Source organism: Heliconius melpomene, chromosome 15, assembly GCF_056956725.1.
Source record: "Heliconius melpomene rosina isolate 202511_hmr_F chromosome 15, ASM5695672v1, whole genome shotgun sequence".
Lineage (NCBI taxonomy): Eukaryota > Metazoa > Arthropoda > Insecta > Lepidoptera > Nymphalidae > Heliconius > Heliconius melpomene.
The window spans coordinates 7,887,331-7,902,812 of NC_140403.1; the positions used below are offsets into that span (position 1 = coordinate 7,887,331).

Sequence of the window (15,482 nt, forward strand, 5' to 3'; positions counted from 1 at the left end):
ATTGCGCAATTAACAGTTTAAAATAGCAAAAATATATATTACATATCTTATTCCACTATCAAAATGTATACAAAAAGCGTCCATGGTCACTAACGACTTAACATATTATAAAGAATTTATATTAAAAAAAAATACAGTCGAATTGATAACATCCTTTTCTTACAGAAGTCGGTTAACAATTACTGCGTAACTAAAACACGGTTCAATTTATACTGGTCAAAACAATAAAGATAAAAGGATTGTACACGAATCTTAGACCTCGATCGTTAGTCGTGAGTGTAGCACTGCCAGTGTGTAGTCCACTGCGTCTGCGTTACTCGAAATTTATTAAAATATACGAAAAAAATATTATAAATCAATAAAAATAAAATTTATTTTATACTTTCAATATGGCAAAGATTCTTCTAAGTCGAGAACTACCGGATATCGAGGTAAGTTTATGTGTTTTTTTTATCTTTACTAAATATGCTATAAAAGTGCGCTTGCGCATGTTTATTTGTATTAGAAATGTGTTGTATTAAGCTTTCAAGGTTTGTCATAGTTACTTCCGTGTAAAGTACCTATGTTTTAATTTTGTAATTTTCTTTATGTATGAGAATAGATAAATTAATTAAAACAATATTGAAGTTATACTTACGACTAATGTAGAAACAGGGCAGCTATGTATATATAAGAATTTTCACTTGACGATAGCGATTGTTATCAATATTAACAAACAGGATAAACATTACAGTACGGTCAACAAGTTGTGGCAGGTCTGATATCAGATCTGAACTTATGCGCATTGTTCGCTTGGGAAAAAAATATTCAAAAGTAAGAAAAATCTCAAACACAAACAGCCACTACTTGTTCACCGTACTGTACCTACATATTAAAGCATCTACAAATACTGTAGTTGCTACTTCAGAAGAGGAATAATATCAATAAAATGTATTACTAAAATTTTAGTTTTGTCGTTCTTAAGTCGGCGTAAGAGATTGTTTTAAGAAAAAAGGCTCTGGCGGAACCATTGAAAATGAAACCGTTGCCCACAAATATATAGAAATAATATTATTGTTATCTGTATTTAAATGGATTTTAATGTATTAATTAATTTTTAATTAAATTATTTTCGAAAACTTAAGTGATCCCAATTAACCTAATCATGTCTAAAGAATAATCTAACTTACCTATAAGTTTGAACTAATTAGTACGTCGTTCGTCATTCTTGTATTACTCACATAAATATATTATTACTTAGCTTAGATATATAATTAAGTACTTACTGCATGTCTAATTTAATTTCTCTTTATCTATATATCCAATTTATTTTTCTATACCTACTTATGTTATGAAAATGAAGAGTTTGTTCGAATGCGCTAATCTCAGGAAGTACTGGATAGAATTGTATATGTACGAAAATTTAGGTCTTTAAGTTGTCAGGTCTTTAAGTTGTCATATGAGACTAGAGGCCTCAGGCTATTTAACATTACGTTATTAATTTTAATGTAACTTTTTTTTATTTTACCATGAATAATTTACGCATGTACGTAAAAACTAGTTCTAATATTATAAATGTTAGAATTTTTAAGAATCAGTGTGTTCGATTTTCACGCAAAAACTACTGCACAGACTAATAAAAAACTTTATATAAATATAGCTTATACATCAGAATTACAGATTTTGTATAATTTGCCTGAATATATTGCTATAATATAACAATAAATTAAAGCAGGCGAAGCCGCGCGTGTGTCGCTAGTTACTTATGAAACTAAAGGGTACCTAAATCTTTGTTGCGTAGGCAACAATATGATACATTTATATTAAATTTCAAATAATTGCTATCACAGCTGATAAATTTTACTCGTGCTACTTAAATCTATACATGATACGATTACATTTTAATAAATATTATGACTTGTGACATTTATTACGTAAGCCTAGTAAATGCTTATCACGTTTTAATAAACGCGGTGATTAATAATTATTCACTTCATGACGTAAATATATATATCTAAATCTAATATAGAATAATATATTTCGTTTATATAATAATATTAATATACATATAAACTAACAATAATTAAAACTAAAATTAAGAATAATTATTGTTTTTCTTTCGATTCTACAACCTGTCTGATTTAGAGTCGCTAGCCTGTGCCCCTCCGCCATGTCTGGTCTCAAATATAAATAGATGTTTTCTCATATATTAATAAAAATAACAAAAAAGCTAAACTGGCCTGTTCGTGAAGCCATTGACTTTGGTTAAGGTTAAACACTAGCATCTGTAGCTATCTTATCAAATATTAATCTGTCTAAGTCGGGGGTCAAACTGCTTTGTATAACTAGATAATTATAATTACATATACGAGTATTTCCTAATTTAAATTTGCCTTTTGAGACCATCGTGGCGCAGCATCTCAGCATCTGAATGTAAACGAGAGAGAGAGAGAGATTCAATTCTCTCTTTCGAGAATTAATTATTTAATTTTTTATTTTTCTCGCTCTGGTAAAGAAACAAAGTACGGCGTTTAGTTGTGCCACTCAACACGTTTTTCCAAATTGGGTGGTGCGTATGGAACGAAGTTTTAAGCACTTAATCTAAATATGCTACGGTTTTTACAAGCATATTGATAAAATTATGATATTGATAACGTTTAAAGTATTATTTTCTCGCCTTTACCGAAGAAGCAAAGAGAATATGGAACAAGTGACTCCGTTCTCCATTGTTCGTTATAAGAACAATTGTGTTGATGGAAAATCAATGCCACGCGATATTCAATTACTAAAATATTAATATCTTAGGTATATAGAAAACTAATCTACAACAATGGCTTATTAATGATATGATATAATAATTAATGTTTTTCACTTACATTACAAAAAATAACAATTCTACCTTAAGATAATTATGTCGAAAATGTGATAAATTATAATATTTTTGTGTTTTTGCACGGTGTATTCCTCATTAAAAATTTCATTCAACATTTGAACAACCTTCCCAACCCTCTTTGACTGAAAACAAAATGTTTTCTGCTTTGGGTTCGATTCCCATTAGGCAGAATGGTTAGGTACCTATATTTAAATTACGTACTCGCCTCTTTTTGAGTTGTCTAAAATTGTCCAAAATCGGGCAAAAATTTAGTAATGAAATGTCAAACACTAAGTTTTTCTTTGTCTAATTTGCTAAATGCCAATTTCAGAATCTCCTGAAGTTGAATCCAACAGTCAAACCTTATAGCAATTTGGTTCCATCAGCTCAGACGAAGAAGAACAAGCAACATTGGAAAAGAAATACTGATAGAAAATGCGGTGTGAGTATTTAAACATAATATATGTTTTCTCTATTAGTGTAGTCTTTTACGCTGGACAAACTAACAGAAAGCGTCAATTCTTACGAAAAATTGTCTTTCGATATAAATGATACTTATAATTCTTTTAGTATAAACATGTCAGTAGATAAAGAGACCAAAATACGTTAATAATTATCTTTATTTTCTCAAAAAATCTAACTACAGAGACGATGAAGTTACAAGTTAGTACAAGTTACATACTTAGTTATAAAATGGTTCCCTACCCCCAAAGCTAGGAACAAACTTGTATTTTTAATAAAAATTGTTATTATTTCTTAGAACAATTTATTGAATTTATTTATTTATATTAATCTTCAAGAAATGTATATGGAACTGTATGACTCCACTCTTTAGATAAGACGATCGATGACACATTGAAATAGCTAATAGGTATATAGGCCATTTGCGATCAATACACGAATTGTCATTTATATCTCTCTCAGATAATACTGAAAGAAATATACTGTTTCATTGAAAGTTGAATAATAAATATATATGATAAATGTCAATCATAATTTAAATTAGATATATTATCAACGAGGCCAGTCCTGGCGTAGAGGCACAAGGTTGTTACTGTAAACGAGACGCGGGCACAACGCGCGGCGTTTAGAACTGCCATTCAACACACAATGCCTCCAGAATTCGGCAGAAAGGGGGGAGTGGGAAAAAGTGTCTTAACACTAGTTTGCCTCTGCCTACACTGTTGTGTGCGGGATACAGCGTGAAGCCGATTTAATATATTTTTTAAAATTTTTAACTACAGAGACGTTTATATAGAAAAATTATGCAACTTTTATATAATTTTTGTAATTCTATTATTCAGACATGCCCAACGCTGGAAAAGAACTTCGACGACATCAAACACACCACGTTATCAGAACGTGGAGCCCTGAAGGAGGCAGCGAGATGTCTCAAATGCGCGGACGCGCCCTGCCAGAAGTCCTGTCCTACACAAATCGATGTCAAAAGTTTTATTACCAGTATAGCTAGCAAGGTTTGTTACATTTTTTTTAGTTATCCAAAAATGGGGGTACCTCAAAAAAATTAAATAGTACAAATTAAATTCAGCACTTTTTCTAAGTACCCACCAAAAAAAAAAAAATTATTAAAGAACTTACTTTAAACTTGTGATAATTGGTCTCGTCTTCCTAAGTAATTGGTCTTATATACCTAATTTAAAGTGCAACAGCAAATGACTATAAACGAGACGGCCATGGATTCGATTCCCAGTCATTTTATACACATTTATAGACATACTCGTAGCCTCACTCTCGTTACAAGACAACGCGTGGAGTTCTGGCACGGCAAACTGAAAGTCCTAACACCTGGTTGCCACAGCATATTCCACATAGCACTTTAGGGTACAGTGTGAATAACTCCTCACTGTTCTCAAAATACATCAACTACAATAAAAAACATAAACTAAAATATACTTTTACAGAATTACTACGGAGCAGCTAAAGCTATACTATCTGATAACCCTCTCGGCCTGACATGCGGTATGGTGTGCCCTACAAGCGATCTCTGCGTCGGCGGCTGCAACTTGCACGCGAGCGAAGAAGGCGCTATCAACATCGGTGGATTGCAGCATTTTGCTGTTGATGTGAGAAGTTGTTTTTTTTTAGGTTTCACGCATATGGTACGCAGAGATAATCTAGTGTCAAGGCACTCCATTCTTCGCTTAAAGCTTAGAAGTTGAATCGGGGCTAGGAAATGAAAGTTATTAAAGATTAAAAGACATAATTAAAAAAAAATATTGACTTTTCCTTTTGATTGATTCCTTTTTAAGAAACATACTAAGATTTTTTATTTTAGTGCATAATTTGTATATTCTTTATACAGATATTCATGAAAATGAGAATTCCTCAAACGTTAGATCCTAAAACGAAACCAATGGCGAAAGGAGGCGATCAAAAAATCGCGTTGATCGGTGGAGGACCAGCTAGCTTGAGTTGTGCCTGTTTCCTCGCAAGGCTAGGATATAAGAACATTACTGTGTATGAAAAAGAGAATTATTTGGGAGGTTTAAGGTAATTACTGCAACCTACAGATTATATTTATGTACTAAGTAATCGTTATAAATGTTTTCTATTATTCTTCTTCACTATCACTTATGACGTGTGAATGAATCGGGTTAGTCAATCGTCAAGTAATTTTGCTCATGTCTTAAAAGTTTTGTAATTTAATTAATCTAATTTACAACTATAGATTTTTTTAATTTAAATATTTTTTTCAGTTCATCTGAAATCCCTCAATATCGTCTTCCATACGACGTGGTGCAATTTGAAATAGACCTTATTAGAAATCTTGGAGTCAAGTTTGTGACTGGACGCAAATTGTCTTCTAAAGATATAACTGTTGATGTAAGTATGTTTATATTATGCACGCTGCTTCACGCTGTATCCCGCATATCTCCTATGGTCTCAGGTTCGCAATGCCTACCATGGCATTGCGAACCTGAGACCCTAGTGTTAAAAAGCGCTCAAAATAATGAATTAAATGTTATTCTTAAAGGGACTGCTGAAGGACGATCATGCTGCAGTATTTCTGGGTATTGGTTTACCGGAGCCGAAAAATATTCCTATATTCAAAAACTTGACTACAGATATGGGATTTTACACGAGCAAGAACTTTTTGCCGCTGGTATCTAAGGGCAGTAAAAAAGGTAAGTTCTAGTTGTTGTCTAAGAGTTTAGCACTTTATATTTATAAAATATACCTAATGTTATTTTATTATTAACCAAACCGCTTTTATATTTAAAAGGGCAATAATTGGAATAATAATTTTACTCATCTGCTTGTCTCTTATCATCTTGTATCGTAGGTCAGAAAGAACGTTATGTTCCGAATTCGTCCGTATTTTCATTTACCCGCGACAAAGATCGGCAATGAGAAGTACGGAAGAAAATTCAAAATGCACTTACTTGACATTTCTATAGATTGAATCTGTTTTAAGCAGGGTAAGCAGAGCTGGGGACCTAGTGTTACGACAATTCGTTATTATTAAAACTCTACCGTTCCCCGAATCAAACCTACAATCGGCCCTTTGAATGCGACACCATCAGCGTGCGACTGCCCGCTTGTGTCTCTATGAAAAAAAATATGAACATTAGACTTATCTAAATTAATATTTCCACTTTTAAATGATAGGGATGTGCGCCTGCAAGTCCTCGTTACCGGAGCTTTACGGTAATGTGATAGTGCTGGGCGCCGGCGACACCGCCTTCGACTGCGCGACGTCCGCGCTGCGGTGCGGCGCGAGGCGCGTGTACGTCGTGTTTAGGAAGGGCTTCACTAATATACGAGCTGTCCCTGAAGAGGTTTATTTTTTATAGTTTTATCACGTAGCAGGGCAGGGGGGACCTGGGAACCTAGCGTCAAGACATTTCATCTCCCGTTTAGACATTCCCGTTCTCCACTTTCTGCTGGATTCTTGAGATATTGCGTGTTGAGATAAGGAACTCGTTGCCACACTTTGCCTCGTTATCAGAGCAAGGAAGCTTTACTACTTTTTTTTGTAATAATTCTTATAGAATAAAACTAGCAACTTTACTCTTTCCCGTTTAACAGGGTAGGCAGAGAAAAACAAGTATCAACACTCCGTTCTCATCTTTTTATACGAATTTAAAGACATCGTTGAGCTTGAGTGGTGAAACTTAACGCATCGATCTGTCTTTCCAGAACTGGAGAATGCAAATAATTTGAAAATCATCATCCCCTGACGGGGAATATTACTTAATAAGCAATTGCTTGTCTTAATATTAAATTCTATTAACTTTGTATTTAATTTTTTACAGGTAGATCTAGCAAAGGAAGAAAAATGTGAATTTATACCGTTTATGTCCCCACAAGAAGTCATTGTTAGAGACGGAAAGGTAACCTTCTAATAGTTAAACAAAATAATATACATTAAACTTGGTCTTTATACACTAGCGAGAGGCACTTTAGCAAAAAAATTTTATTGAAATACATAATAAAAACAATTTCGTTACTTGAATCATACTACTTTTCAATAAAATTCTGCATAAAAGTTAAAATCCCTTTCCAGATAGCAGCTCTTAAAATGTGTCGCACAGAACAACTAGACGATGGCGAATGGATCGAGGATTCTGATCAAATATTGCAATTGAAGGCTAACTTTATCATATCTGCTTTCGGGTCGGGACTTTATGACACCGATGGTGAGTTCTAAATTTTGCATTTTCAATATAGAAATATGGGGCCGGTTATGGCTCTGGGGCACAAGTGTGTGAGTGTAAAGGCGACAGGTTATGGGTAGGAATGTGGTAAATTCAATGTGTAATATTTTCATTTCCTCCCTCTGAGAACTACTAACTAACTAACTAAAAATAAAAGTACGGCGTTAGGTTCTGCTTCTCAATGTTTCGAGAATTCGATAGGAAGTGGAGAACAAAAGAGTCTTAATGGGAACGGATTGTCTTATCACACCAGGTTCACTCTGCCTACACTGCTGGGCGGTATATATCGTGGAGCTAAAAAATATTGTTTCCTTTTCTGCCTGTAGGCATAAATAAATTATATAAATTGGTCCTTCGAGCCATATTAAGACATGCAAATATTCCAGTAAAAGAAGCTATGGAAGGTGTGAAACTCAATCGCTGGGGGCTACCAGAAGTGGATAGCAATTCTATGCAAAGTATCAGCAAGCCCCAAGTGTTTATTGGAGGAGATTTGGCGGGTGTCGCGGAAACTACCGTAGAGTCCGTCAACGATGGCAAAACAGCTGCTTGGTATATGCACTGTTATTTACAGGTATATGTTAAATACAAGACGAAAAAGCTGTCGTCCAAAATTTTACACTGTCACATTTAACACAAGTTTATTTATTATATGACCAATAAATTTAAATTTCTTTAATACTAATAATAATTTAAATCTACAATGACAAATATTTAGAAAATATTTAATGACTGTTAGAAAATAGTAAAAAATATAATTCCTTTATAGCTGTCTGCAATAATATAATTATTATAATAGTAGACTTTTCTTATTAACTAATATCTTACTAAAAATATTACAGGGTATCCCATTCGATTCTCCAATCGAGTTACCCAAGTTCCACAGTCCTATTGATGAAGTGGATCTATCAGTGGAAGTATGCGGTATCAAATTTGAGAATCCTTTCGGGTTAGCAAGTGCACCTCCCACTACGAGCTCGGCTATGATACGACGAGCTTTTGAACAGGGCTGGGGATTCGCTGTCACCAAGACTTTTGGATTGGATAAAGTTAGTATAAAATAGTGTAAATTATTCTAGTTGTTGCTATGAACGATAAGATGGATCGGTTATTTTTTTAACTTCACTCTGAAACCCGCGTAGAGCAACGTAGGCAGAGGGAACCTGGGAACCTAGTGTTAAGATACTCGTTACCCATTAAGACATTTCCATTAGCCACTTTCAGCCGAATTTTGAAGGCATTACGAGTTGAGTAGCGGAATTCAACCCTGCGCTGTTACCGCGACTTGCTTCATACCTAGAATGTACTTTATTGCAATTAAGTTATTTGTACTGTTGTTTTGCAGGATTTAGTTACTAACATTTCACCTCGTATAGTCCGAGGTGTTACATCTGGAGAAAACTTCGGCCCCGGTCAAGGGTCTTTCCTCAACATCGAACTAATTTCTGAGAAATGTGAGGCTTATTGGTGTCAAAGTATCAAAGAATTGAAGAGAGACTTTCCTTCTAAGGTAATGTCATGGATAAATTTAAACTTTAGCGCTAATATTTGAATTGTGTTGTTATATACACACATATTTTGTAGGTACTCCATTAAAATAACTAAATACCGTATAAATAATTAAATGAAAATAATCTCTTTGTACAGCTCTTACAGTACTCATACAAGTAGTTACACATATATCCTGTAAATGGAATGCTACTAATACAATTAAAATAATAAAATATAAAACAATTTTAATATTACTAAGAATAGGTACCTATTTTATATTTTAAAAAATATTTCTAGGTGGTAATAGCATCAATAATGTGTTCCTACAACGAGTCGGATTGGACAGAACTAGCACAAAAGGCTGAGGCGTCTGGAGCGGACGCCTTAGAATTGAACCTGTCATGTCCTCATGGCATGGGAGAGTCTGGTATGGGGCTGGCTTGTGGACAGGTGAATTGTTTTCTTTTCTTTTTCTAGCTTTACGTAAAGCAGGGTAGACCGTTTGTCTATGAAGCACTTTCTGTCTGAATACATTGTGTATTAAGTTGCGAAACTCAACGCTGTATTGAAGGGCAAGGAATGGGAATAAATTGAGGTAGAAAACAAACAAGGTGTTAGTAAAACTATACCTATACTATAGTTTTTTCTATAAAAATATGTTTTTTTTAACTAAATTTTTAACTTTTAGGATCCAGTTTTGGTGAAAGGCATATCACAGTGGGTACGAAAAGCAATCAAGATTCCATTTTTCGTGAAATTAACACCGAATATTACTGATATTGTCAGCATTGCTATGGCAGCTCATGAAGGTATATACAATTAGGAATTAAATACTTATTTAGGAAACGTATAAAAATTTGAAAGTAGCGGAATTTCAACCCGCGCCTTTTATAAGTCGTCCAAGCACTCTGATCACTGACCCATACGTTCTCATCAAGCTACGTCGAAATTCTTCTACGCTTGTTCGAACTTGTTTATGTACATTATATATTATTTATTTAATTATTTAAAAAAGAAAGTAATGTATTTTAAAAATATATTTAAAGTTATAGCTAAGCTAAATTAAAAAAATATTTATACGTAACCATTTGAATGAGTTAATTATTACCTAGACTGTATTAGCTTTATTAAAAACCTATAACTACCCTACTTTGTTTTAAAATAAATAATTTAAATTTAATTCTTAATTTAATCGATAGGTGGCGCTAGCGGTGTGTCAGCGATAAACACTGTTTCAGGCTTGATGACTATCAGACCAGATGCAACTCCATGGCCCAAAGTTGGTAAGTTTAGAATAAATTAATATTATTAAGAACTGTATTCTGTATTTTAAACTTTTCCTATAGATCTCGCTAATAAGGTGGAATATAAATCAGTATCTACATATACCTAAGCATCTGTAGATAGCTAAAAACATAACGAAAATTTTTAGTTTTTTTTTATTTTAGGTCGTGAAAAGAACACAACGTACGGTGGTGTATCCGGTAACGCGACCCGTCCAATGGGTCTACGAGCAGTCTCCGCCGTCGGTAACAAGTTACCGGGATTCCCCATTTTGGGTATCGGTGGTATAGACTCGGCTGATTCGGCCTTGCAGTTTATTTTGTGTGGCGCTCCTGTTGTTCAGGTTAGATCGAAAAATATTGTTTTTGTTTATAATTAGGTGTATAATTGAGAATATGTATTAAATTGCTTCAAATATTTTATTTGGTTATGTGACAATTTTACTATAAAAAATTAATTTTATTATTGCATTATTTTTTTTCTTCATTACCGTTACTTTAGTAAGTTGACGGTACCCGTACCTCGTAGTAAATTAGGTAGATCATTAAGTTTCAGATTTATAACCGATTTTATTTAAATAGGAACCCATTAGATAAAAGTTGGATTAAATAATAAGACAGGAAAATGTTTATCAATGAATTCACAACCACAATGTGGAACCTTATTTCTGTTATCAGAGTAATTAAGTCCATTTAATTACATAATAACTGTACTATGTTTGTACAGATAATATTATAATATTCCATATATCATGCACCTACATACTTCTATCACTTTCAATTATATGATGGAGATAAATAAAGATCTACACACATTTCAGATATGTAGTGCCGTACAAAATCAAGATTTCACAGTAGTTGAAGATTATATAACAGGATTAAAGGCGCTTCTATATCTTCGCTCTCGAGGACTCAATGGATGGACGGGTCAATCACCACCAACTTTGAAACACCAAAAAGGAAAACCTGTACAGACTTTATACGATGATAATGGAAAGGTATTAATTTATTATTTACATATTATGGTTTTGGTTATTAATTATAATTCGTATCTTGAGTGTATTATTCGTATATTTTTTTTAGCTTCATACTGTATCTCACATATAGCAGGGTATGCAGAGGGAGCCTAGTGTTAAGATACTCCGCTCCCCACTTTCCGCCGAATTATGGAGGCATTGCGAGTTGACTGGCGAAACTCAACGCCGCACTTTGTCTAGACACCAGAGCGAATAAACGAATTAAATTTCCGCGAGTGGGGTTCGAACTCACAACCCGAACGCACAGTTAGTCACACGCTTGTGCCCCTATGTCAAGAGTGTCCTTAATTCATTAATTAAGTGTGTATTGAAGTCTTATAAGGGATGTGTTACATTGCAACAATTTTTTTATAGGTTCTAGCACACTTCGGCCCATACAACATTAAACGTGAGCAATTACTTCACGAAATAAGACTCAAATCAGATATATTAGGTGATAACAAAGTACAATGGTCGTTATCTAAGCCGGATGTAACAAATGGGTATTCAAAAGTACCCCAAATTAAGGATATCTTGGGAGAAGCCCTACCACGTATAGGCACTTATAAGAATTTGGACAATACTAAACAAGTTGTGGCTTTAATTGATGATGTGAGTATATTTTCATTGTAAACTATATTGATATGATAGACTCGAAATCAGATTTTTTTTATATTAAGCATGTTATTTACATGATTAACGCCCAATATTATTAATGTATCTCCTATCTCCAGTTAACGTCTATCTCGTACTGTCCGACATATCTATCCAATCACTAACCTGCATGCCTACCTCCATCTCTGTCTATTTCAATCTATGGTAGCAATTTTTGGATTAGGATTGGTTATTAACATTGGGCGTAAATGACGTCCTTTAACTGATGGAAAATAAATGAAAGGTTTTCTCTACCGATCTTCTTCGTAAAAAAAATGAAATGTAGTTTTCGTTAACAACGATATTTGAAAATTAAAATACATTTTAATTTTGAATTCTTTGAAGATAATCTCTATTATATTTTTTAAATAATCTTTTCTTTTCAGGATATGTGCATAAATTGTGGTAAATGTTATATGGCGTGCGCAGATTCCGGTTATCAAGCTATTGAGTAAGGATATTTTATTACTTCATTATTACTCTTTGATAATTAACTCATCCCTTTAGTCCTTAAATAGAATTTATCATTTACATATATAGATAGATATACATGCTAAGAAATAAATGTTAATAGATAATGTTACTTTTTTCTAGGTTTGATGCGAAAACCCATATTCCACATGTAAATGACGATTGCACAGGTTGCACTTTATGTCTATCAGTTTGTCCTATTATTGATTGTATATCGTAAGTATAGCCTTTATTCAAAATAAATACTCTAAATTCTTTTTATTATCTGTGCAATATATAAATAATTGTTTTTTTTTTCAGGATGGTGCCTAAGACTATTCCTCATATAATCAAAAGGGGTCTACAGTATCAAGTTCACCCAGTTTCACCATTAGATGCATGCCAATGATAAGGAAGGAGTCAACAGCTTGTATAAAAATGTATATTGAAATATAAAAATATATTTTATTAGAACAAATAATAAATATCTTAATTACCAACAATATCTTTATATATATCTTCTGCTCTTGTCTTGGCTGCGTTCCAAGAGTACACCCAGTCATTGGAAGGATTTACTTGAATTGTTAGTGCTGAAATGGGTTCAGGACAATTATAATGCTTTTTATTAACTATTCTTATTTCTTTACTTCCTTTTCTTTTGTCATGAAGTTTCTCACACACAAGGCATTCAAATTTACCAGCTATTTCTAAAGCATCTGTTTGGTACTGATTATTATTAAACTCATTTATTAGTCTTCCATTGGAGATTTTTCCTTTAGTCTTATGATCTAAATACTCTTCATATAAATTATCATTTTTATTTAATTTGTTAATATATTCACTCATTAGTTTAGTTGTTGGATAGTCCTCTAAAAATATAGCAGATTTATTATTTGGAGACCAATCTTTTGCTGATGGTGACCCAAAATATATCGGTATACTGCCAACTTTGATAGCACGCCAAAATTTTTCAGTAACATAATCATCACAAACACCATTTTCTATAGCTATAACGAATTTGTACCTTGCAATATATCGTAAAAAGTTTTCATCATTTAAATTATTTAAATAATCGTCAACAAACTCTACAGGCATTTCTTTGTTTTTTAGGCATACTCCATATGAATCTATATCGACTAGTTTCATCAGTTCCTTTACATATGCATCCCTTTCCGTTGCCGTTTCACAATCACTTTGAAGATATAAAACTGGCGATATTTCATGAAGTAAATCGTTTTTAATCTTTGTAGGCACGTAATAATTTGTACCAGTTATATCATTTAAAGATTCCAAATGCTGCAAAGGAAATGGAATGTCACTGTATCTACTAAAAGTTGCGGAATAATTAAATAAACTTAGTGTCACTTCGTGCATTAATTCCTCAACATTTCTAGGGGACTCTTCATGATATAAACCCCAAACTATTTCAGGTTTCCTTGGTAAGGGCAGGTTGTCAAAATGTAGATTGCTGGCGTAAAATAAATATGCTTCAACATGATTGATTTCATTATTGTTAACATCACTAAATACATCACATTTTATTTCCCTTTCACATTCAATAGTTCTAGAGGTACTTGGAAACCCTGAAGTCCACCACAACATAACAGGATCATCGGGAATTTTATTTCTTTGGTTTTCACTATGGCTCCACTTCCAAATAAAAATTAATGTTAAACACACACCACTAAGCCACAATATTTCATATAATGTTAATTTAAATATTCTGTTAGGTAATTTGAATAAAGTTTTTATGATTTTATACATTTTACACTTTATTTATATTTGTTTATTGTTTTGAGAGCCCATTTGTAAACTACATTTCTTATCACAGGATGCCATGATAGACAAATAATTTCCACACAAGTTTTTATCATTTAACAATGCCTATTCAACAATGTTTTTAAGTTATTCAGTAATGTAAAATGAAATATATTTTGCATTAAATTATATATATTAGAAAATTTTCAAGTGAATAATAATTTTAAATAATTGAAGTAAATTGAGTCACATAAAGGATTATTTTCATCAGTAGCTTAACAAATAAAACTAATTTGTTTTGTAAATTTAATGTTCAAAAAGTAAATCCTCTCTCTTTATGCATATGATAACCATCTAAACAAAAGGCAATCATTAAATCTATATAAAACAGTCCATAAATGGCTCCAACAATTTTTCCAATAATAATAAGATTTACAAATGCTATGATAGTCAGAATTAGTTCTATTATTAGAAAATAAAATTCAGCTTCATATTGGACCTGGTCAACGACATAAAGAACCATAATATATGTGGTCATCATAAGAGTAGGGCCAGCAACTAGGCATTGCCAAATATCCAACGGCTCCACTATGTGAGGTATTATATTCAGAAGCAGTGCCACTACCTAAAAGTAAGTTTTACTTACTATATATTATGTAACCTTTGTTTCTTTTATAATATAAAATTGACTAAAATATCATTAAATATCTTTATTTGATTTGTACAAATATTAAGTCAGTCACTATCACCAAACAATACACATCCTCTTTCTTTAATAACATAATACTGATCTATACATAGAGCTACTAAAATATGGCAATAAAACAATCCATATAGAGATCCTGTTGGTTCATCTTGTAATAGTATGGCAACAAATGCAGCTATGTTCAAAAATATTTGTATTAATAGGTAAAGTTGTTCAGCCAAGTTATGCACTTGGTCAACTAAGTAGAGTATGATGAACATAACAGACATGATGAGTGTTGGTGCAACAGCCAGGCAATGCATTATGCCAGCATCAGTCAAAACAAATGGAATTAACATGAGAAGCATCGACATTACCTAGAAGTAAAAATTACTCTAAAATTTCGAACCTACTGTAAAAATGATTTAACCCTATGGTTATTTTAAATTGAAACATATTTGGCTTTGCATGTGTAGAATATTTTTGTTAAGGGAATTTTTATTTAAGCTATTAATTTATTCACATTTTATTTGAATATTTATCAAACTAAGCAATCAGAATTTTGAAATGTCACGCGAGTAAATGAACACATTATTAATTAAACCTCAAATAACT

The 15,482-nt window shown here is 32.7% G+C and overlaps 2 protein-coding genes across 2 annotated transcripts; one reads left to right on the forward strand and one right to left on the reverse strand.

Moving 5' to 3' along the window:
• Positions 1-249: 249 nt before the first annotated feature.
• Positions 250-12,909, forward strand: su(r) (dihydropyrimidine dehydrogenase su(r)). Its single transcript, XM_085198349.1, has 22 exons — positions 250-431; positions 3,183-3,293; positions 4,156-4,326; positions 4,774-4,935; positions 5,175-5,362; positions 5,569-5,695; positions 5,847-5,997; positions 6,482-6,651; positions 7,129-7,206; positions 7,380-7,512; positions 7,917-8,104; positions 8,373-8,579; positions 8,876-9,040; positions 9,319-9,471; positions 9,710-9,830; positions 10,221-10,304; positions 10,470-10,648; positions 11,126-11,302; positions 11,696-11,932; positions 12,361-12,425; positions 12,569-12,661; positions 12,746-12,909. The coding sequence occupies exons 1-22, from the start codon at positions 390-392 to the stop codon at positions 12,831-12,833; spliced, it is 3,090 nt and encodes a 1,029-aa protein (XP_085054475.1). The 5' UTR covers positions 250-389; the 3' UTR covers positions 12,834-12,909.
• On the reverse strand, positions 12,870-14,026 carry FucTB (alpha-(1,3)-fucosyltransferase 10). Its single transcript, XM_085198353.1, has one exon. The coding sequence runs from the start codon at positions 14,024-14,026 to the stop codon at positions 12,914-12,916; it is 1,113 nt and encodes a 370-aa protein (XP_085054479.1). The 3' UTR covers positions 12,870-12,913.
• Between the last annotated feature and the right edge of the window lie 1,456 nt (positions 14,027-15,482).

What these genes read in the sequence shown, in the direction of transcription:
- FucTB (XM_085198353.1), bottom strand. Translation starts at nt 14,026, where the DNA reads ATGTTGTGGTGGACTTCAGGGTTTCCAAGTACCTCTAGAACTATTGAA.